The sequence below is a fragment of the Caretta caretta genome, chromosome 11, assembly GCF_965140235.1.
Source record: "Caretta caretta isolate rCarCar2 chromosome 11, rCarCar1.hap1, whole genome shotgun sequence".
Classification (NCBI taxonomy): Eukaryota; Metazoa; Chordata; order Testudines; family Cheloniidae; genus Caretta; species Caretta caretta.
This window is the reverse complement of record NC_134216.1, coordinates 65789690-65813954: the sequence shown is the minus strand read 5'-3', so window position 1 is coordinate 65813954 and position 24265 is coordinate 65789690. Positions and strand designations below refer to the sequence as shown.

Sequence of the window (24265 nt, the reverse complement as noted above, 5' to 3'; positions counted from 1 at the left end):
TGTAATGGCAGGGGAGACTCAGCAGTTGTGGCAGTGATGGGAAATGTACTGCAGAGTCTTCTTCCCCTGGCTAAGCGTTTGTCAGGGCCAGACCAGCTACCACCGGCTGCTGGCCTGCTCCCTGCCTGACTTCACTGCTAGCAACCAAGGAGCCCAGCTGCTCTGCCTTGGAAGGGAGAGTGGCCACAGCCCCTGGCTGGCTGCTGGGTTAGCAGCCCTGCTTACAAGCCTGACCCCCCCACAGCTGATCAACCCATACCACGTACTCAGCAGCACTTTCCTTTCCTTTGTTCCAGTCCCTGCTCCCACTCTGCTCCCCTCCAGCTTCAGGCTTCGAACCCCTGCTCTGCCTCCTGCTTATGACTTGGGTTGACCCTCTGGTTCTGGCTCTCCAATACTGACCCTGGATCTGCCTTACAACTCCAGTTCGGCTTCTACCCTTCTGGCTTGCTCGACGCCGCCCACCCTGGACCCAGCTCTAACAGGCTGAGTTCTCACATCCACCCCTGGGCCTGACCACCCACTGCCTGGCTGGCTACACCATTGCCACAGGCGGCTACCTATCTGTGGTTACTTTGCACTGTCATTAGCACATGGCCCTAAGTTCAGGTCGTTGGCAATGAATGTGTTGTTTAGTTCTGCCGTATTACAGATTAGGCAATGTTAACATTGTAGTATCCATAGAAAACTCGTGCCTCCTGATACCCGGAAGGCACAATCTAAAGGAGAGGACACGTGACCACCCTGTGCCCAGCCCAGGGACATCACGTTCTCCCCACCGCATCAGAGTTATCCACGGTGGGGCTCTGTCCTTCTCCTAATGTGGCCCAGCACGTTCAGCCGCTCGCCCTGGCACCCGGGCCCAGGCAGGGAGCCGCTTCTTCCGCAGGCTGAAGCCGGCCACTCCAGCTCGCTGCGGCGCAGCAGCTGCCTGAGAGCCCAGCTGCAAAGAGCAGCAATCTGGAGCTGCCGGTGTGAGAAGTGGCTGGTCCTAACCCCTCTGCTCCCTGCCTGGGCCCAGATTCCAGGGACAGGGGCTGATTATGCCAGGCAGCAGGCACAGTGGGAGAAGGACAGAGCTTCTCTCCCTCCCAGGAGAAGAAGAAATCTGGGAGGGCATATAAACTCCACATGTCCCCACTACAGGTTGCCTATGACTATATCCCGTGGGTCGACTTTTCAGTCCTCTTACAGAGATCCAAAATGATATTTCTGTCAGACATTTATCTCAAACAGCTTTCTCTATGAAGCCCAAAAAGGGGAAATCTGTTCAAGACCTGTCTATTAATTTTTCCCCGGTAGGGTATTACCTCTTGATCCTTGTAAGTCTTTCTAACCCAAATCCCTATAGACCATTCAACAGCTGAATTGAATGATTCCAGGCATTCCTGCTGTAATTTACACATTTTAATTAAATTCATTGTTTTTTAGTTGAGGTTTTCCTGCACCCAAAATAATTCAGCTGGACTGGAAACTGTTCAGACAAATCTTCTCTGAATATCTTGCTTATACAATAATATTTATAGCCACACTGAAAAATTCATCCCAACTTCCAACTATGGGAAAAGTTAATAGACAATGATAACTCTTCTTTAGAATAGAATTCTCAAATAAATTATGTTAGTCCCAACAAATCTATACAAAAGATGTGATTTTCTATACAATCCTATAGGATTTTTGAGCAATTTCTATAAAGCCTTAGTTAATTTCTAGAGAAACTGAGTATATAAAAATTCTAAAAGCCTTTTCCATAAGAGGTTACATCCTGTTTTCACAGAAAAGATTTTGTTATTTGCATTACAATAGTACCTCTGTTTCCTGCACATATGAGCTTGCTGCCTCCCTGGACCACTTCCTACCTGGCTCTGTCTTGGGACTTTGCCTCTGCCTCTTCCCAGGCCCCCTGCGTTCTCTAAGCCTCTTCCCTAAGCTCACTGCAGAGCTTCTCAGTACTTCCTGCCACCCAGCTGGTTCTGCTGCAGGGAAGTTTTCTCTGTGCCCCAGGCAGGGCAGGGCACTGACTCAGCTGAGTCTTCTTATCCCTGAGCCCTCCACCAGCATGGAGAATCCTGGGCACACTCACTTCCCCCAGCTTTCCTTTACCACTGCCTTGGGTTTCCTAAGGCAGTCCCACATTCCTTCCAGGAAGCTCTGTCTGCCAGCAGTTCCAGTCCCATTCCCACTCAGCAGACTTCTCTCCCTGTGTCAGGAGCCAGATATCTGCTCTCCTTCCTGGTCATCCCCCACCTGAGCCAGGTTCAGCCTTTTAACTCCTCCATCTGCAGTGACACCTTCTACAGTTGTAGCAGGCCAGGGCTGATTGCACCCACAGCCTCTCCTTAACCCCTTCAGGTCCAGTGTGGCCTTCTGTGTGGTTTGGTGGGCATCAACGTCCAGGACTAAGAGCACCACAAGCATTTTGTAGAGGCATGCACCGTTCTGGTGTGGGGCATTTTAAAAATCTAGTCCTTTTTGCTTTCCATTTCCCTTTCACAATTTATATTTCTGGTTAAGCACTTGGAGAAGTCATTTTGTTTAGTTAATTCCTATCTGTTGAGGAAGATACATTAAATCAACACATGTCACTTTAGTAATTCCGTAGGGTGAACAGGCTTTGCGATGGATTTGCCTTGGCAGGCAACATAATGCTAAGGGATTGTGGTAAATGAATGAATTCTGCAAAAAAGCCATCTTCCTATTTAAAGGAGATAATAAGCACCAGAGCTAGTGTGGAGGCAATTAATCCTAATCACTTAAAAGACAATAAAAATTTAATTATGGGTTCTTTGAAAACTAAAAACCCAACAATTATTGTTAATAGGCTTTTCTTGATCATAAATAGTGAGCAGAATTTGTTGAGGCTATTTTTCCTGTAGTTAATTAAAAAAAAATCCAGCTTTTTGTTAAGGATGCCTTGGTTGAACACAAGCGTACACTAACGCACAAAATGGGTCTACGGGCCGAAGTTTTGATCCTGTAGGACAGAAGTGCAGTTAGCAACTGAATTCTTGGACATGCTTTAGACTAATTGGCATTCTCCACTCCACAGAGGCTTCAGATCTTTATTATCTGTTCATGGAAGTAGTTTTCTCTCATCTCAACAGCTGGGCATTGCTAACTTCATTTCAGGTATATTAATACTGGAAAATGCAAATGCTGCAAATCATTATTTTGAACTGTGTTTATTTTAAAGTTTTCTGCATGGTTTGGTGCTCAAAGACCAGAATTAATAGCACCAGTAGCTAACACCCAGGCGGTGAATGGGTACATCTCCCTATTCAAATGACCATGGGCCCAATTCACTGTTGCCTCTGCCTCGCATAGTTATGTGCACCAGTGAAAAGTGGGTGTAAAATGCAACCATTCTGATCGGGCAGAGTTTTAGATCCACCTTGCACAGCTGCTAATGACTGCCCAAGGCCCAGGCAATGATGAACTGAGCCCCTTGTCACGTTGCCCTAAGGCCTCTGTGCACGGCCACTCCTGCCACCTAGAGCTGGGCAAACACATGATTATTAGGTTCAGTCAGTGAACTGAAAAAAATTGCAAAAAAACCAAAACCAACCCCAAACAAACAAAGGGGGGGAAGTCATTGAAATTGACCCAAATTGTTTCGATCAACCTGACTCTGCATTTTTCAGTGGAAAAAAAAAAAAGTTTTGCACAAAAAGTTTGCCCAGCTCCACTAGCAACCTTGACGCTTTCTCTGACAACCATCTATCAGGAATGAGGCTTTGCAGCGGGGCCTGCCCCGTCCCTGAGCAGAACACAGCTGAGCCAAAGCCGGATGGACCACTCTGCCTGGCCGGTCGAGGAAATCAGCAAGTCTGCTTGCTTGCTCCTGATTCTGACGCCTCACTTCTCCTCCAACTACTCGGCCTGACCACCCACCCCCCCACTCATGACAACATCTCCAGGGGGGTATTCCACGCCATGCCTTACACTCAACCTCCTTCAGGGGCTGACCATTGCTCTCCCCACCCTCCAAACCTTTCACCACCCCCCACCGCGGCTATGCTGCTACAAGCAAAGAGTCAAAAACACCCATTTTAAACAACTACAGCACTCTGATCATGCATATGTTGTATCCCTCTCCCCAGCCTTCATCTGCTAGTGTGTGGATTTTCCTCTTTGGTCAAAAAAAAAAAAGAAAAGAAAAGAAAAAGACTGTCATCTCTTCCAAGCTGGCTATATGTTTGTGCCAGGCTTACCGCATTTTGGACACTAGTTTATTGGAAATAAATATTAACCCCCCACTGTTCTACCAGTGTATCCCAGATCTAAAACACAGCCCCTTCTGCCCAGCTATTTCAGCCCTCTCTGGACTCAGTTGTGTGATGGTTTTGTAACATGGACAGATATCTGCTGAGGACTAGGGTGAGACCATTGAACCCGGGGGAGGTCAAGGTTTGAGAACAACTTGCCCTGCTGACAACAACTGTGGGTAAATGTCTGTCGTTGTTAGCATGATTTCAACGCAGGAAAGACCCAGTGAAATACAACTGGCTGTAGGCTAGCTGTACAATGTTAAGTTGCCAAGACTTTCCTTTCATAGTCAGCCATTTGTGCCCACGTGCAAAATAGCTTGTGCATTTCGAACTCTTATGAGGGCCCTCTAACTGATACCTCATCACCTACATTCAAGAACTGATCTACAGTAAGCACTTGCAAAAAGAAAAGGAGGACTTGTGGCACCTTAGAAACTAACCAATTTATTTGAGCATAAGCTTTCGTGAGCTACAGCTCACTTCATCGGATGCATTTGGAATCTTCTTGGTAAGAAACAGAAACTAGTTATTTGGTGTGCAGTCTGCCACATCTGTACATTCAAGATTGGGAAAATATTAGATTTGACCTGAAAACAGCTCAGATTTGACCAAGGGTTGAACCTCATTCTAAAAGACAATTTGAAATGTTATTATTGATTTCCCATCTTCCTTCACACTATTTCCTCTGATCCAGCCCACGGGCCAGAGAAAATGGCAAGTACTGCATTCCATGGCACTTGATGTTCAGTCAGACCTCCTGAGCAAGGAAGTTCCATCTATTCGACTTCGTTTGCATTTATCGATCTCCAAGATGGAGAACACTAGAGAGCCATTTTACATTGCTGCGAGTAGGCAGGAGCTTAGCAGGATTCAGAAAATGATGGGCCATTTTATATGGATATCATGGTGTGGCGACTCACCACTGCAGTGCATCCTGCTGGTCTCTCAGGGAATTAGCTCTTCCAGCCTCCAGAGCGCCCTCTGAAGGCCGGTATCCCACTTGCTACTGACCCCCATGTCCCTCCCAGACCCCGGTGCCCCTTTCCCTGGGGTGGTGCCCCCTGGCAGTAGCCCCCCAGTCTTCCCGCCCACTGGAGGCCGTCGATCACCCTGCCCGTGAGGATTCACCCCAGCCCTCTCTATGAAGGACACCATCTTTGCTATGCTGTAGGGGGCTATAGCATGGGTCTCTGCAGGAGCCAGGTGCTCTCCTTCCTTTGGGAGGGGGGGTTCTCTGTGATCTTCCTACAGGAGACCCACACGGCTCCAGCCGTCGAGGCTAGCTGGCGGCTGGAGTGCAGGGGGCGAGGTTTACTTTAGCCACCTCGGCGCCCGTTCGGCTGGGGTGGCCACCCTGTTCTCCCCCAAGCTACGGCCCGAGGTGCTGGGGGTAGCCGAGGTCGTGCCGGATCACCTGTTGCACGTCTGGGCCTGCGTGGAGGGGCTGATATTAAACCTGCTCAATGTTTATGCCCCGAACGCAGGCCCGGAACGAGTGCGTTCCTATCGGCAGGCGTTGGCCTTCCTTGGCACCCTGGATCCTCACGAGTGCCTGGTCCTGGGTGGGGACTTCAACACCACCCTTGAGGGCCAGGACCGCTCAGGAGTTGAGACATCCCAGGCAGCCGTGGGCATCCTCAGGGAGATCGTGGATCATCACTCCCTTGTGGACGTCTGGCGCGACCACCACCCGGACGACGATGTTACCCTTACTTATGTCTGGGTGGAGGAGGATCGGTCGCGCCACTCCTGGTTGGACCGCATTTATATTTCACGTTTCCATCTGGCACAAGCCCACACCTCCAGCGTCCGGCCGGCCCCGTTCTCGGATCACCACATGGTGACTGTGACAGCCTCTCTCCATTCGGAGAGGCCAGCGCTGGCCTATTAGCATTTCAATAACAGCTTGCTGGAGGACGTGGGCTTCATGGACCTCGTCATTGTCTGGGCCAAGTCCTTGCAAAGTGGGTTCCTCCCTCTCTCATCCAGGCGAGCTGTGCTCGCCTTATTGCTGAAGAAGGGGGACCTCCGCGACCTACGGAATTGGCATCCCGTCTCGCTCCTCAGTATGGACTACAAGGTCGTAGCGAAGGCCATCTCACTGTGGCTGGGGTTCGTGCTGGCGGATGTGGTCCATCCCGACCAGACCTACACCATCCCGGGCCAGACCATCTTTGACAACTTGTATTTGGTCTGGGACCTCTTGGAGCTGGGGCGTAGGGATGGTCTGTCGTTCGCTCTCCTGTCCCTAGACCAGGAGAAGGCGTTCGACAGGGTGGACCACGGGTATCTCCTGGGCACCGTGCGGGCATTCGACTTCGGGCCCCAGTTTGTGGGCTTTCTCCAGGTGCTGTACGCCAATGCGGAGTGTCTGGTCAGGCTCAACTGGACCCTGACTGAGCCGGTCAGCTTCGGGCGGGGAGTACGGCAGGGGTGCCCCCTCTCGGGCCAGCTGTATGCTCTAGCAATCGAGCCCTTCCTCCGTCTCCTCCGCCAGAGGTTGACGGGGTTGGCGCTTCGGGAGCCAGAGCTGCGGCTGGTCCTGTCAGCGTACGCTGACAACGTGCTCCTTGTGGTCCAGGACCCGGACGACTTGGTGCCGGTGGAGGCCTGCCAGGCCGTTTACTCAGCGGCCTCCTCTGCCTGGGTCAACTGGGTCAAGAGCTCTGGCCTGGTGGTCGGAGACGGGTGGCAGGCGAGCTCCCTCCCACCTGCGCTTCATGCAATCCGGTGGAGCGCGGGTCCGCTGCTCTATCTTGGCGTTTATCTATCCACCACACATCCTTCTCCACCGGAGAACTGGCAGGATTTGGAGGCCAGGGTGGGTGAGTGGCTGCGGAGATGGACAGAACTGTTCTGGGGTCTCTCCCTGCGAGGGAGGGCACTGGCGCTGAACCAACTGGTCCTGTCCATGCTCTGGCACCGACTCAACACCCTGAGCCCGGCCCTGAGGATCCTGGCCAGGCTCCAGAGGATGGCTCTGGAGTTCTGGCCGGGGCTGCACTGGGTCTCTGCGGAGGCTCTGAGTCTTCCCCTGGAGGAGGGAGGACAGGGCCTGGTTTGCTTGCACGGCCAGGTCCATGTCTTCCACCTGCAGGCCCTGCAGAGGCTCCTTTACGGTGCAGGTAGTCCGGCATGGAGCACGTTGGCGCACACCTTCCTCCGCCGCCTCCGAGGGCTCCGATATGACTGGCAGCTCTTTTTTCTCCATCCAAGAGGCCTTCCGCAAGACCTCTCCGAGCTGCCGTCTTCTACCAGGACCTCCTCTGGACCTGGAAGCTTTTTTTGGTGACCAGGTCATTTGTGGCCACCGAGGGAGCAGACCTCCTCACGGAGCCCCTGCTACACAACCTCGATCTCCGTGTGCAGGTGGTGGAGGATCCCTCGGTGTGTCGGAGGTTGGTCCTGGCAGGAACCACCAGAGTCGGAGATCTCCTGGACTACGACTGGGGGGATTGGGTGGAGCCCCGCGCGCTCAGACGACGCATGGGGCTTTCCACCCTTCCAACCCCTAGGCGTGTACTCCAGGAGGTGAAGGCCGCCTTGTCACCCAATTCTCTCGCTTTCCTGCGGCAAGCCCTGTGAGAGGGCGTTCCCCGCCCACCCCTCACCCCTGGCCCTCCGGACATTTTTCTTGGGCCCCTGTTCCGCAAGCCCCCCGGGCCTCCCCGCTCCCACACTCCGAGCTGGCTGCAAACCCTGCAGCTGGTTTGGTTTCGAACCGCCCCTAGAAACCATCTGTACACGCTCGTGCTCCATACATCGCATTTCCTCACCCTCGTGTCCTGCCCCAACACCAAATGGCAGGACTATCTTCCACCTAAAGAGGGTGAAGAGCCCCGGTGAGCCAGCCTTTATTCCACCTTGGTCCCACGGCCCGCCAGGGACATTAGTTGGCGGCTCCTTCATGGAGCCATGAGCACGGGCGTGCACCTGGCGTGGTTCACCCCTACACCTGAGGCCTGCCCCTTTTGCGGGGTGAGGGAGAACCTGGCACACACCTATCTCGAGTGTGCCAGGTTGCAGCCCCTATTCTGGCTCCTCCAGAACCTCTTGTTGAGGTTCTGGCTGCACTTTTCCCCACACTTGTTCCTCTTTGCACACCCTATCCGTGGCCCCACGAAGTCAAGAGACCTCCTCATCAACCTCCTCCTGGCTCTGGCCAACGTCTCCATTTATCATACCAGGAGGAGGATGTTGGACGAGGGGGTGCGCTGCAACTGTGGGGCCTATTTCCGTTCCTCCCTAGTTTCACGCATCTGGGCAGAGTTCCACTGGGCGGCGTCTGCTGGCTCCCTTGACAGCTTTGAGGAGCAGTAGGCGCTGTCCGGGGTTCTCTGCTTGGTGTCCCCATCCAGTATCCTCATTTTGAACCTCTGACCTTCACTCCGATCCCTGTTTTTCATTAGTTGTCCCCCGTAATCAGTTGGTCCCTGGGTCCAGAGGTCCCTCCCGCTAGGCTGGGGGAGGGGCCTTTAGTGGTAAGCGGGATTGCGCCTGCCCACTTCGCAGGTTTTCCAATACGACCCCGCTACAATGGACAAGAATAACCAGAGCTATGTTTTCTTAAAATGGGTGTGATTCTCCACTGCCTGCACTGTATGTAATTATTTACCCCAGTGCAAAGTGAGTGTAGAACTGGTGTAAAATCAAAATGGTAGCACTGTACTCACTCTGCACTGGGCTAAATGATGACACAACATGGAAGGCAACAGAAATTCATGTTCCAAGAGTTTTGGAAGGGATCTAAACCTCCATGCTTCAGGGCACAAACTGACCTCTACTACTTGGAGATCAGGAGGAAATTTTCCTTGGGGGTGAACTATCCCATAACTGCCTACTGCAGGGTTTCTTTGCACCTTCCCCTAAAGTAGCAGATATTTGTTACTATTGTAAACAGAAAGAAAAGGAATACTTGTGGCACCTTAGAGACTAACAAATTTATTTGAGCATAAGCTTTCGTGAGAAGTAAGCTGTAGCTCACGAAAGCTTATGCTCAAATAAATTTGTTAGTCTCTAAGGTGCCACAAGTACTCCTTTTCTTTTTGCGAATACAGACTAACACAGCTGTTATTGTAAATAGGACACTGCATTAGATAGACCACAGGTCTGATCCAGTCTGAAGGGTACTATATTCCCAAGAACAGAATAGTATCCGTTAGTGAATATTAATTTCTTAAGTGAATTTTAATGAATCTTGAACATAATTTGTATCAAACGTTTCTCTCTCTGTTTAATCTTTGCAAACTTCCCTAAATTAAAAGAGTTCATCTAAACTGATATCATCATTTTGCAGCTTTCAATATATTTTAATTATGCGTTTGAATGAGAGTTTATCCCACCTAGTTAATGACAAAACATCATGTTCTCAATTTAATTAGAGCCCATTAGAAAGCTTCATATTCACATCCTCTTGAATGGTAAGATTGAAACAAATGTTACTATGTAACTGAATTATTCCCTGTAAATTACATTATTAAGTGTTCTATATTTAAATGGGGACGGAACAGAAACAGAGGCTCTGGGTACTGTTTGGCAGCAGACTTCAATGCCCTGCAGAAGGCTATAGCAGCATCCTTCATACAGCATGGCAGTGCCAGCTGTCCTTGCACAGACAGCCGGAGCGCTAATATGAAAGCTCCCCATGGCCCAGAGATGTTCTGATTCCAAGCTGGTGTTACGAACGCTTTCCCTGAAAGATGCCAAGGTCCACTCCTCGTTTTACCATTGCAGCTCAGTGTCTGCTACATCCCAGCTCTCCCTCATTGCTGTTTGCTTAAGATTGTTCTGTCAATAACCTTCTGCTTGAAAGAGCACTGAGTCAAGCACACCCTAAAACTTTCGAGTGCTGCCTCTCTATTACGGATCCTTACTGCTCCTGGATGCTGGTGGCTTAGCAGCTTGAATACTGGAGAAAATGTTCTCTATTACTGCCGACAAGGTTCTCTCCCATTTCCTCGACTCTCAACTCTGCTTCTTGTGGTGATCAAAAGCTCCATTTCATGTCATCTCTTTTCTTGTGCATCTGGGTTGTTTATTCCCTCCCCTCCCCAAATCTGTTGTGTAATCAATGGAAAAGAATAAAGTGATCTGACAGTTCATAGAGTAGCAAACGGGCAGTTGCAACTTTGAAGAGTGTCACATTTTGCCAGCCTCAACGTTCCCAAGATAAATGAGAAAAAGCCATTGACACGTCAACAATAGTTCATGGCAGAAAAAGAGCGTGGTACAAAGGATACTAATTGTAGTAGGGTTGTGTTTTTCCACGTCTGCACTGATCCCAACAGCTGTAGACACTTCAAGTCTTTTTCCCACCGTGTTTGCACCCTTCATTACACAAAAGAAAAGAGGAAGCTGGAAAATAAATACAATCATGTATTTTTTTCTGAGATCACAGGACGTGGGAGAGGAGGGAGCGGGAGGATTCGGCAGCTCAATACCTGTATCTTTTCTGGTCGTGACAGAAGCCACCCGTTCACCCTGTATCATGCAGCGTGACAGAAAGAGAACATACTGGGTTTTGTCCCCAGCAAAAACAAAGGAGGAGAGAAAAGGTAGTGGTGAGAGGCAGGAGTGCTTTGCTGTCTAAGGCCTTTGGAATGGCATGTAATTAAATGGGCCTGATTGTGTAGGGATTGGTGCACCTGTGCCTGTGGGGTGTTTAGCAGCAGCAGCAAAATGGTAAGGCTGGTGTGTAATTACAGAGCGCTTAGCGAGCATTCAGCCCTGGCGTGTTCCTCTGCTAATTTCCACTTGCGTTGTGCAAGCGGCTATGGACACTGCAGAAGCTGCAGTTCAAGTACCTGCAGCTGGTGAGACGAATGAATGTGATGGCTATAAAGCTTGCTGGGGGCGGGGAGCCCTGTTGAAGAAGAATGTTAAGCTATTTCTCTCTCTGCTTCCTAAGGGATGAGATCTGAATGCCCGGTTACTTCTTTAACATTTCCATTATCTAGACACTCATTAAACAGAGCCTTCGTTACATCATCAGACTCCTTGTTTGCATCTGACATGTCTCCAGTAGTCGATGGGGTCTCCGTCCTTTTCCGGGATCATCTTTCCTTTCCGTGTTTTTAACATTAACAGGTGGATGGGCTGTGGGTTCTCTCTTACTGCTCTTTCCCACTGCTGCCTTCTCTGTGATGTACAGAACTTTCCATTTCAAACATTTGGTAAATTATTTCAATCAAGAATGACAGCTTCCCACTGGGGCTGAGGCCATCAAACCTTCCTGCAAAAAGCTGTGTCCTAATTTAAAAAGTCTTTACCCAAGTTGAATCATGCCTCACTCCAAAATACTCCATTCGTTTCAAATGGGGCTAGTCACAGATGAAGGTAAGTGAGAGTGGAAGAACCTGGCCCACATGTAGTATTTAAGAATGAGTTGGGTGTGATATGCTGGGGGGGTTCGGGTGCACGGTGACAGAAGCAAAATAGAGAAGGAAAGAAAGACTGCACATGGAAATTTCCAGCCATTACATTGTTAATTGCCAGAGGGAGGGAATGAGACAGAACTAGTTGCTGGCTGGATTTTTGCCACTGAAAATGCATAGGGTATATTTGGAAGGCACTGCTCAGTTAACTCCTATAATTCATCTCATTTCACCACTGAATGGGCAAACAGTCAGTTGCTCTGCGCTCATTTTGAGCTGAATTTAAAAAAGAAAAGAAAGACAAAAAGACAGACATCACCATTCTGAAAAGTGCAAAAACTTCACACGATAAGAAGCTGAAAGGATTTTGTTCATCATAAAAGTTAATATCTGAAAGAAACGCAAATGATAGGAACATAGCAGTCGCCGGATGGGATCAGACCTTCGTCCATCCAGTTCAGTGTCCTGTCTCTGACAGTGGCCAACACCAAATGCACGGAACCCCATAGTAGGTCAATGTGGCATGATCTGACCCCAAGGTCTAATCCTAAACCCTAATAGTTAGAGATTGGCTTAAACCCTGAAGCGTGAGCATTAATAATTTGTTGGTATTAACTATAACAACTCTGGAGGTTTCTGTTGTCCATTTAAGCGTCCTATGCCTCTTTGAATCCTCCTAAGGCTGGGCACTACATGTATATGTTAAGAGAGAGCACAGTTTGTTACAAAATTAAGCAACAGAGAGAGGGACAAAAAGTACTTAGATTATAAACTCTATGAGGCAGAGCCAATCTTTTTATTCTGTATGTGTGGACTGTGCCTATTACGATGGCCACTGATCCTTGACTGGAGCCTGTAAACACTGCTGCAACAGAGACAACAAATATTGCATTAGCACGGTGGGATCTTGGGCCATGCCTCAGTGCTACTGCAATACAAAACAAATATAACCATTGGGATGGGATGGCATCCAGAAAGGAAACATTGGGTGAGAGGCAAAGACAGAGTAATTTCATCAGAATGAGCTAAGAATTGCAACACTCGAATCTCATTTTGAAAGTATTCCAGTTTAATGTTCACAATCATAATCCAAAATGTTTGAGAGCAGGGTGGCATTTTGGGAGTATCCTCCTTTGAAGCAATATATTAGATTGAGAAAGAATCCTGTGATGCACTGGTAGCAGTCCAGGATTCGTATAATAAACCGAATTCAAGAACTAAGGACTGAACAGAATTCAGAAGTGATTCCAGCACAAACCCCCTTCAAATCTGCAGCCTGGAAAAGCTGACACTCTGCCAGGATTAAACCAAACAAACAAAAAGTAGCTGTATACCCATCATTTGTTGTCGGAGAATAACAGTGAATTCTTGTGTTTTAACTTTAAAGAGCTCCTGTCACACTCAACATATCCCGCTGGTCTGTACTATGGCAGGCAACTGCGATAGCATCAGGTTTGATTATTATAAAGGAGAAAGTCGCAAAGATTTTGATAGTCAACAACAGGAAATAGACAAAAACTACCTGACAGTTCAATGGGGTGGGGTGTGGAACAGACTCTAGCGTTTGCACCTGAGTGTGGCAGGGGCTGTCTAAGGAGAACACAGAAAGAAACCTTCAAGGAATTAGTATAAAAAGACAGAGTTAACCACTGCTGTGTAGGACCATATACTTTTTCTTCTGTCTCCTCCAGCATAGTAGGGTCTGGCTCTACCAATCTACCAGCTAGTGAATATTAGCTCCAAACAGGGAAGGCATGGATAATGTTTTCCAACAAACATCTTGAGGGGGAAGGCTGACTGGGAATTGCTAGGTAAGAGTTACTGTGTCTCCTTGGTAAGTTACAAAGATAAAAATGTCAGATCCTAGGAAATAAATGTAAATAACCAAATATGGGCTGGACAGATGGTCTCAGCAGCCAGGATTGGGATTCCTCCTTTATCCTGGTGTGAGAAGACTTGGATTCACGCTGGTGATGCCTCTTCTATGGTGGATTGCTGGTATTTAATTTTCTGTAGTGGAAAAGACTCTTAGCGTCCACTTTCCCAGAGTACTTGATGGCTTCAGCAAAAAGCTTTGTCACCTGGAAATATAAAGCAGAGGAGACCGATCATTTTGCAGCCTTTTCCAGGGGGGCTGATTAATAAGACAAGCACACCAGTTCTACACCCTGATCCTGCAAACTGCTCCATGCCAGGTCATCCCAGGGCCCATCCTGAGCAAGAGACAAGCCTGTAAAGGCTTTTGGATCCTTTAGGAGGAAGGCATGATATAAATGCAAGATATTCTTTTCTGCTTCATCCCAGTCTTTATAGAGAAAATAGGGTTATTTCCTCCCTTTAGGGATTAAAACTCCACTATAAAAGAACTGAACACAAGCTGTTGGCAGGTTGGCTAGCTCCAGCCCGTGAATTTTGGGTCTGACCTTGCTCCCACTGAAGTCAACAGGAATTTGGTCACTGACTCCAATGGGAGTAGGATGGGCCCTTAATGGTTGTTATACATAATTGCAGAGATGGTCTATGTTCTGCTGGGAAGCAGAGTCCAGCTGTCTCCTATCAGAGATATGTTGGAATTCATAGATTTCAGACAGAAGGCAAGTGTCCCTACCTTTATCAATATCTGAAATGTAGTTTGCCAGGAACCCCAGATAGCTAACAGATGAAGCTTTGTTATCAGTTAGGAAGCTAACTGGGGGGAGGGATAGCTCAGTGGTTTGAGCATTGGCCTGCAAACCCCAGGGTTGTGAGTTCAATCCTTGAGGGGGCCATTTAGGGATCTGGGCCAAAAATTGGGGATTGGTCCTGCTTTGACTAGATGACCTCCTGAGGTCCCTTCCAACCCTGATATTCTATGATAAGCTGCCCCAGAAAGTATCAAATTCATTTGGACTGAGATATTGCAACAGTACAGATTTGCTTCAAGATTTTTAAAGAGGGGGCAACTTCTTGTTCTGAGCTTCGACAGCTATGGCAGAAAGCTGCTACTAAGCATGATTTACTGATGTTATAATGAACCAGTACTGGAGAATTTGCTCTAAAGATGGAATTGAGACATCAGTGGCCCTAGGCAGTGACATAGGATCTAGCCTATGCATTTTTAAAAATCTTGTCCTACAGCACACAGTAAAGAAAATGTATTCAGGCAACCACTTTGCTACAATTTCAGATACATCATCATTTGTTGAACATTAACAGGGGTCCGGAAATATTGGATCCGAAGCTCAAAATGGCCCCAGCACTTTTGACACTACCGTGACTAAGAGAAGAAAGAACGGCGAAGGAGATACCTGGAAGTTAGTGAGGAGAGCAATCCCGCTGTCAACAGCTGTCCTGCGGATCACATAATTATCATGGACGAACTTGGTGTTGCTGTTGGGGAGGTTAATCACCAGGTCTATGTTCCCATCTTTTATCAAGCTGAAAAGACAATACCGAAGACACTAAGGGATACTTTGCTTACTGAAAATCCTCAGTGAACGTATGTGTGTTCAACTGAAGAGCACTGGCATTTTTAATTCACTTTAAAATGTAATTTTAAAATGTAATGAGGAAGGACAGGCTAGTGGATAAGGCATTGCACGGGGACTCAGGAGCTCGGGGTTCACTTGCTGGATTTGCCTGTGTGACCTCGACATAGGGCTAAATTCAGCCTTGTTGTAACTAGGTGCAACTCCATTAGGGGCCTGATTCTGGGAACTGCTGAGCACCTGCAGTGCCCCTTCATGGTTGCAGGAGGTGCTCAGCACCTTTAAAGGTTCAGATCCCAACTGTCCTAATTTAAAGCTATGACATACACTGCTGCATATGCTAGAGTGTAGTCATATACTGGTGCTTTGGTGAGGTATGAACCTCAGTGACGTGCCAGGAGCCTAGGAAAGACTTGGAGTAAAATTGCTCCAATGCTATAAGAAATGGGTGCTATTAATTACACACTTCTTGATTAAACAGGGGTAAATTTCTTTCTCATCACAATTACAGGCAGAGCTGAATACGCCTTTCCGCAGCAGAACAGTGACCCATAAAGCCCTGGAGTGAAATCCTGGCCCGGAAGAAGTCAGTGTGAGTTCTGCCACTGACCTCAGTGAGGCCAGGACTCTCTTCTCTCTCCCCCCACCCCCATGACTTCACTTTTTGCTGAAGACTCCCATCATCTCCACAAACTGGGCTAAGCTCTTACCTCCTGATTGGGGGGAGGTTCGTAGTGTGGCTCTCCTGGGATGGCCAGGCCACAGGAGTTGTAGGTACACTGTTGGCATTGAGCCAGTTGGAAGTTGCTTCTGTGGCGTAAAGCTGCATTGAGAGGGAAAATATATTATTGCCTACTTCATAACACAAATGCTTGTAATGTAACCATGCATTGCACTGTCTGGGCCTGATCAAATGAAATCAATAGAAAGACTCCCATTGATTTCAGTGGGCATTGGATTAGGTCCCATTTTGTGTGTCTTTATATACAGAGACACCCACCTGCAGAAGCATAACTTTCCCGTTGTTTGTGTTATCAATGATCTTCTGACAGATGAGTGACAGTAAACAGCAGGTAATATTGCCAAAAAACACCTTAGGAGTCTAAGTCCCACTGACTTTCAATGGGACTTAGGTTCCTAAATCACTACTGTGAATGGTGCCATACAGAAAACAGATCAATACATCTAATATTTACATCAATACCCTGCAGCTGCCTGCCAGTTCTCCTTAAGGGCTTTCTATTAAATATGGTCTAATGCTTTACAGTCATGATGTTAATATTCTCTAGTGATGATGGATCCAAGATAACCCAGAAAAAAGGTTCTACATTGGACACACAGTTGCCTCATTAAAAGTGAATTGAAAGACAATACAAGTTTGTACACCCTTAGATGCTGCTTTGTAATATATTAAAGGCCCCATACAGATTTTTCACCGTAAAAGGATTTTTCCTTCCCCTTTTGTGTTTAAAAACAGGACTTCCTGGCTTGCTTCTTTTTCTTGGAGAACTCTGCAAGCCTCTGGAGGACCTGTATCATGACTGCTGTATCACATCACTGCTGCAGGCTGAAAATAGAGCTGCAGTTCTTCCAGCCTTGAAAGCAAAAACCTCTGGCTCTAGCAAATTAATCCTGTTTCTTCAATTGAATAATTGTTCAGAGTTTTAGTTGTGTAACTCTCATTGACTCTGACAGGAACAATTCCGCTAAAAGTCCTTACTGCACTTTGAAAACGTAGGTGGTATGTCTCTCTTGTTTTCCTTTGTCCTCGTCTCAACTCAGAGGATCTCAAGAAGTCATTCTGCTGTCCCTTGACCAGATTTCACATCAAAACCTAGCTTTAAAACCCAAAGCAATGTACCTTGAAACCTTCTTCATGCAGCTGCTCTGCTACACCAAGGAATTTGGGACGGAAGGAATGCTGAAAAGGAAACGCAAAAGAGAGCATCAAAGCTATGGTCTAGCAACAGGGAACTTTCCCCTTCACTGGACACCACGGGGCTTTTTCAGAATATGTTAAGAGGGAGATATGTTTCTTTGCTTGGCCAATCTGTAGCTGCATGTGTGGATGTGGGTGTGTCCATTTTTTTCCTCCTCACTAGATGGCTTTCTGTGTCATTCTCCTTTATGAAGACACTTGAGGACATGTGCAATATTGTAACATTACAAATTAATTGCCTGGTATGAGACTGAAGCCCAAATCCCACTATCAGCCAAGATACCTCAACATGCTAACACAATACATCCCCCAGAGTGTTTTACTGCAATTATTACATGGCCCTGCAAAATAAATGTCAGGACAACCGGACTTTTATAACCTACTTTACAAGTCTCCTCCTATGGTTTTAGCAACCGTTCTTTTTAAGGCTGCTCTATAACACTTGATTTCAGGGACAGCTAATAGCAGTGCCTGGTCTCAAACCCAGAAGAACTATCAAGAAGTAGCTTCAAACGGGAAACACGGGCTTTGGGCTGCTTTTGGGTGCCATGTTTGCAATTATACGACAATATCCAGGGAAGTCACTGTTTGTGTGCACACTTTTCACATACATACACCACCAACTTGCCTAAGATTTAGGCACCCAATTTCCATTAGAAACTAAGGCAGTTGGGTGTCCAGATCCCCTTGGCACCTTTGAAAGACTCTCTCATAATGCACTTGCAAACCCCACAACCATACCGAAGAAACAAGGACGTAGCATCTTTTATACATTTGCGTTTGACTTTACATTCATCAGGCATTTTAGGGCACAATGCAAATAACATTCTAGTAAGGACATATGCTGCCTCTGTACTTTGGGGGTTTAAGGAGTGCAGAGATCAAAAGCAATGTGTGACCTTTTCACTGTAAAGTCATTCTGAATCTCAGCTGTAACGTGACTCTGACCAGTAAAGAAGCAGGATTATGCAAAACACTTTCCACACTGGAACTGCTGATGCTCTAACCCTCACAGAGGTCAAGAAGGGCAGAGGAAGAAAGAAAGTGAGTCAACAAGTCTTTTGAGCTCTACAGACCCTGGCAAGAACCTCATAATAAAGTCATTTCTGTTCTATACACTAACTGGAGAATACAAATATACAACGTGACATGATTGGCAGCTTTCCCAGCCAGAGAATTGCTCTGCCTTCTGGTCAGAGGTGTTGGCTTTCACAACAATCTTATAAACTTCTATCAAACCTGTACTGAACACTTGTGACACACAAAACAGCCACTCCACAAAAAGAAATTACATCTGTCAGCTTGCATCTGAGCAGCCCCAGATTTAGAAGCTGACTGAAAGTACCTATGTAAGAAACCATGAGTAACTAAAGAACAAGCAGATTTAGTTACTGGAAGGTATTTATTGCAGGAGGGGGACGCTTATTTCTTTTCTTTAAAGGAAAAGTTTTATAGCCTGTAATATCCTTCTTGCACTGCTGGGACATCTGGCTAGTGGTAAAGGGACAGATCTTCGACTGGTGTAAATCAGGGACTTCAATGGAGTTACATCAATTTACACCAACATCTGGCTCAGTAGGCAACTATATAATCTTGATTCTGATGCTTTGATCGTGAGCTTTGCACTTAAGTCCAGTGAGGGGCAGACAGCAGGTTTTGCTCCTAATAATCTAGGATGGTAGCTGTGATACAGGGTTACGCTGAAACTACAGGCTCAGAGAGATGGGATTTAAAAATAAAACACTCCTTTAATGTTTTCAGCATTTCATGGCTATCAGCACAGATGTAAGACAGATGCAGTCCATCCTATAGGCATCACTGAATAGCCCAATCAGGAAGGAAAATGAAAAGAGCTTTTCAACTATTCTTGTATAAAATATGTAATGGCAAATATAGGGTTCTAGCCACCCCCACATTCCACAGCTTCACAAGATTCTCCATTATTAAAAAATACAGCAGACTGTTAGGACACAGATATTCAGGCCTGTCTATAAAGGCCTATGCTCTAAGAATGTAGGTGTATTCTTATCACTTAGCTAGTTATAGAGGTATAAAAGAAAGAATCAAAATCACTGTCTGCCGGTGTTAGGGCCTTCTCTTACTGTGACGGTCTGAGGCCCTGTTCTTAGGCTAAGGCCTCTGGCTAAGCAGCAGAGGCAGCCATAAACTGGGAAGCGACCAGTCACATCCTCACATTCCAAACTAATCACATTGAAATAAGGTGTTATTGGGCTGTTAGGAATACAATCCTATCCTGATAATGCCTATCCCCTCCAGAGAAAGGGAAGTGCCTAGAAGATGTAAAAGGAAACTTAGTTTGACAGCATCCTGTCTGGCAAGAACTCACTTATCAATAGCTGGGATGTGAAATCCCCATTTCTTTGTTGTTTTATCACTGTAGTCCCAATTTCCCTATTGTTTGTCTGTGTAATCTCTGTCTGGTTCTGTGATTGTTTCTGTCTGCGGTATAATTAATTTTGCTGGGTGTAAACTAATTAAGGTGGTGGGATATAATTGGTTAAATAATCATGTTACAATGTGTTAGGATTGGTTAGTTAAATTTCAGGAAAATGATTGGATAAGGTATAGCTCAGCAGAACTCAAGTTTTACTATATAGTCTGCAGTCAATCAGGAAGTGAGTGGGTGAAATGGGAACAGGGAATGGGGGTGGGGGAATTGGAATCATGTTTTGCTAAGGGGGGGAATGGGAACAGGGACACAGGTGCAAGGCTCTGTGGTGTCAGAGCTGGGAAGGGGGACACTAAGGAAGGAAACTGGAATTGTGCTTGCTGGAAGTTCACCCCAATAAACATTGAATTGTTTGCGCCTTTGGACTTCGGGTATTGTTGCTCTCTGTTCATGCGAGAAGGACCAGGGAAGTAAGCGGGTGAAAGAATAAGCCCCCTAACACAGACCCTCAGCTGTTGTAAACGGGAATAGCTCCATTTAACTTCAGTGGAGTGCTACTGATTTCGACCTGCCGAAGATCTGACCTGTAAAGTTCTGTGGAACGCTACAGCACACACAATTATGATCTGTGACCTGACTTGGCTGATAATCCAACCAGAATTTTGTTGCAAGGAAAAGGAGAAGTAATGCCTCTTTGCTATTTTTAAGGTGCTACTCCATTAGCAGCGATTAGGAACGGACATTGTCTAGTGGCCTCTCTAAAAGGGCTGCCAGGACTAGAAAGAGATACTAGGACGAAGCAATTGGAATGTCTCAAAGATGCTGTGTGTCATTAATTACAAATCTTTGGTTCCATTTACAATGTTTGATCAATAACTTAGCTGAGCCTTTGAACCTTTAGTGGGAACAATATATGCCAGAAGGATACAATGTTGAGGAAAATTAAAGATATCCCTTTTACTTCTGGTTTTGTTTCTCCATCCTATGAGGGATGTACTCTCCTCATCTCTGGATAGTTAATACAAATGAGACAAAGCCATATTAGAGTGAAGAAACACAATATGCTAAGCAAGGGCCCCCTAGTCCCATTCAGGGAAGCTAACTTTGCCACCATTTTGGCTCCTTTTTTCTACCTTTTATAACTCTGATGGCTCTGCAGGACCTAAAAGTCCAGCCGGGAAAGCAAATGAAGCAGTTAATCACTGACCACTGAAATGTCCGAAAGGGAACATTTATGTTCAACTCAGCTGGCCTAACATCCCCTGCAGATCAAATGTACTACCTCTGTACTAGTGTAATGAACAGGTGATCATCCCAGTACATCAGCGCCCTCTCCTAGATGGATTCAGCTGTTCAGCTGAGTGCATCACAACAGCTAAGAGAGACCATCCTGTAGTTCAAGAGCCAGGGGCCTGTCTCTGGGAACTCTACCCTGCTATGACGTTCTGAATGATCATGGCGTCTATCACAGTGAAGTCCTTGGTGGCTATGGATACTATTCAGTTTGTTTCTGAATCTGTATTTGCTACATGAGCATATATTGCCACCGTGTCCATTGGAGTTATCTGTTCTAATGTATGTGAATGAAATAAGAATGGCATTTCCTACGGTTATAAACCACCTCCACCCTCTCATGGCTCATTATTTACAGAGACGGGGGCTCCTTTTTTCCTGCCTGTTTATAATGGTGTCTGCTCACGCCACTATACTTCATTTATCTCTCTCATTGTCTCAAACACACATCACTCTGGAGTTTAGTTATCTAAGAAACACACTGTGCCGAAGCACTGGGAGAAGGGTGTATCCCCCTGATTTGTTGTTTTCTTTTCCAACTGTACAACACTCATAGAAAAGGACAGGCCTTTGTGCGCTCTTTAAAGTTTGTTTGGGTTTTTCTTTTTGTGAAAGACCTTGGTCCCAAGCACCATTTGGCTCCCGTTAACAGGTGCTGGTGCGACGTCACACTAACCCTTTACAAAACTCAAATCACTGCTCACTCTCTGTTTCCCCTGCAGCACTGGCATCAGGCACACAGGCTCAAATTTTACACATCAGTGCTTTCTTGAGCTGGTATTTCAAAATGTTAGCCCTACAATGATTAGCTGTGAAGATACCAACTGCAGGGCATGCTCTCCATGGGAAGAGCCCAGGGTCTGACATTAAACGATCTCTGGATGGCAAGAAAGCGCTTTGATGCACGTTTGTAGTAATTAGCAGCTGTGGTTTAAATCCATTTATCATTCTGATGAGTCTAAGAAGGAGGTTGGGCTCGATGCTGTGTTCTCACTAGTGCAGTTGATTTACATGTTGCTTTGTAATCAGTCATCTCCTAGGCACCCTCCGCTGGCAGAAGAAGAGACTTTCCCCTACAACCCTTTCAAACTCCCCAAGGACTCACTTCTACCATTGAACCTTGGGGCCCAATTCACTCTTATGAGGATAGTGTCTGTAATAATCATCTACTGGCTGGAGAACCAGTGTTGTTTTAATTATTTTTTTATTGACTTTGTGCAACCATGTAGGATGCAAGCTCATTACAAGCACAGCAGTGGTATGGCACAGGGCCATCAATTGTTTTTATAGGACCCTAGAATTTTCCAGTCTCGGATGATGTGATTGATCATCGGCGGGACATACAAGACCTTGAGAAGATTTATGAGCATATCTGACTTCAGTATCTCCTGCAGATGGTAATTACTGCAGTGTCGAGAAACTGTATGTGGGTTGTTGTTTTTCCCTGGCTTTTTTATCCTGAGATGCATATTCTCATTACAGATCCAGAATTGTAAATGGGCTAGGCCAAATATCTCCTTAGCTCCCTCTGCAAAAGCCCTTGCAATGAAGGACTTCCCCAATGACACCATTTAAACGTGCTGCCACTTACAGTGATTTGGAGGGAATGCTGACAGTAAGGGCTGCATCCACAGATTCAGGGCCCAAACTGGAAAAGAGCCATTAGACCCAGAAAAGGTTGATCTGAGATTCCACGAGGTGGCCCTGCAGGCAGAGAGCGCTGTGGTCTACCATGGGTTCTGGGGATATAGTATATAGGATGGTTTGGGTTAAGAAATAAGTAGAAGTTAGGTCTGGGGCTTAAGTTATCCTACATATAGAGGAGTGTGGGAAAGTGATAAATTGGAAACAGAGTGTTATTGGAAAGTAAGAGTTAGCAAGGACATAACCCAGGGTTATGTTACCTTTATGTTTTGGTTATAGTTGGTCTGAGCAAGGTTTTAATGAGTGTTTTTGAGAACTGTGAATGTTTTATTAAAATGCTATCTATACTGATAGTATGGGAAGGACAATGGTGCAGATGTTAATTTAAATAATGTGTAACGTCAAGACCCAATAAGAAGGTGGCGGACATCTAATTGTGGTATAGGGCTGTTTAATGTTAATTAGCATTATACTGGAGTATAAAGGGAGTCAGGTTTCCGAGGGGTAGCCCTGTTAGTCTGTATCAGCAAAAACAATGAGGAATCCTTGTGGCACTTTAGAGACTAACACATGTATTTGGGCATAAGCCATGAAAGCTTACTTTACTCTGTTGTCAGTGGACTGATTGATACATCACTTCATCTTTGTCTGTGAGTGTAATAGTAGCATTTGTGTAAGTAGTAACTGCATGTCTGTTTGCTTAACTAACCATTTTGCTTTTGCATGAAGTTTGGTTGTATCATTCCAAGTGTCGCCTAGTGGTCCTCTACTAAATATGTCTTCTGAAACCAACCTAGAGGCTTGAACCTAAAAACTAAGTTGGGTTTTATTGCACCTTTATCTTTTAACCGTGTCATATTAATTGGGAATATTTCAACATCAAGGTAACGGTGAGCACAAAGGAACGGGACTGGAAGCATCAGAGCACTGCTTTGTCTTGGTCCCACTCCTGTTTCACAGCTTCCTGCTCTAAGTGCCCGGTGCTGCATGCTTCCAGCTGGCTGATAGCAACAGCATCGTGAGGCAGAGTGCCGGCTGCAGACCCCAGCAGACAGAAGAGGAAGTAGCTGTGCATACTGATCTCTGACCCTACCAATTAATTGGTGCCACCCTTTCACTCCTATTAGGCAGCCAAGACAGCAGAACTCAGCCTGAGGAGATTCCTGCGCCTCACATATACTGAACTGACCAGAGAGAAATGCATGAGAGTCACAAGCACTTTGTGGGAACAGGGGGCAGATTTTGATTTCTTGTTGGGGTGGATCTTTGGTTAGATATGATCTGAGCTTCATCCACCACAGTGAGGCAACTCAGACCCGTCTCTGCCTGGGTCTCCCAGTGCAGAGGTCCATGGTCTCAACTCTGCCCACAGATATACTCCCCTACAGCCCCCATCAAAGCCATTGGATGCCACGTGAGCATAGGTGAGGGAGAGATCACCCACTATGTGGAATCCAGTAAAATTCCTCCTCTAGCAAGAGAGTACACAGGTTTACAGCTCATTCCCGCCAAATACTCACACACCACTGTCTGTTGTGGCACCAGAAGGACCCTCATGCAGAGAGCTTCCATTTAAAGCCAACATAAATAAGTGAATGGAAAGTGAAGTGCCAGTTACACCACCTCTATACCGTCTTCCCTTTTTTGCTCTGATTTGCAAACTCTTGGTACTCACCTGGATTCCAACCAGAATTCCCTTCTGTGGAAACTTAAATCCCGTGGAGAGCATTGCCTTCAGGAAGGCAGAATGGATGCTCTCCCCGAAGCAAGCAACCTGGGAGGGAAGAACAAGGCAGAGGAGTGAGAAACAAACAACAACTAAAAAAACATTATGGAACATTTTGTTTAAGGCGTGCGCGTTTCCCCTCTTT

At 46.5% G+C, this 24265-nt stretch overlaps 1 protein-coding gene across 2 annotated transcripts in view; it reads right to left on the bottom strand.

The window, feature by feature from the left end:
- Positions 1-12689: 12689 nt before the first annotated feature.
- Positions 12690-24265, bottom strand: part of CPS1 (carbamoyl-phosphate synthase 1) — a 153973-nt gene continuing 142397 nt past the window's right edge. For both annotated transcript variants that reach the window (XM_048870121.2, XM_075118122.1), the window contains exons 35-39: positions 24070-24168; positions 16970-17029; positions 15819-15931; positions 14929-15058; positions 12690-13722 (exon numbers count right to left, since the gene is read on the bottom strand). In XM_048870121.2, coding sequence (XP_048726078.1) covers positions 13624-13722; positions 14929-15058; positions 15819-15931; positions 16970-17029; positions 24070-24168 — 501 coding nt within the window. In that variant the 3' untranslated portion in view covers positions 12690-13623. The remainder of the gene's footprint in view (positions 13723-14928; positions 15059-15818; positions 15932-16969; positions 17030-24069; positions 24169-24265) is intronic.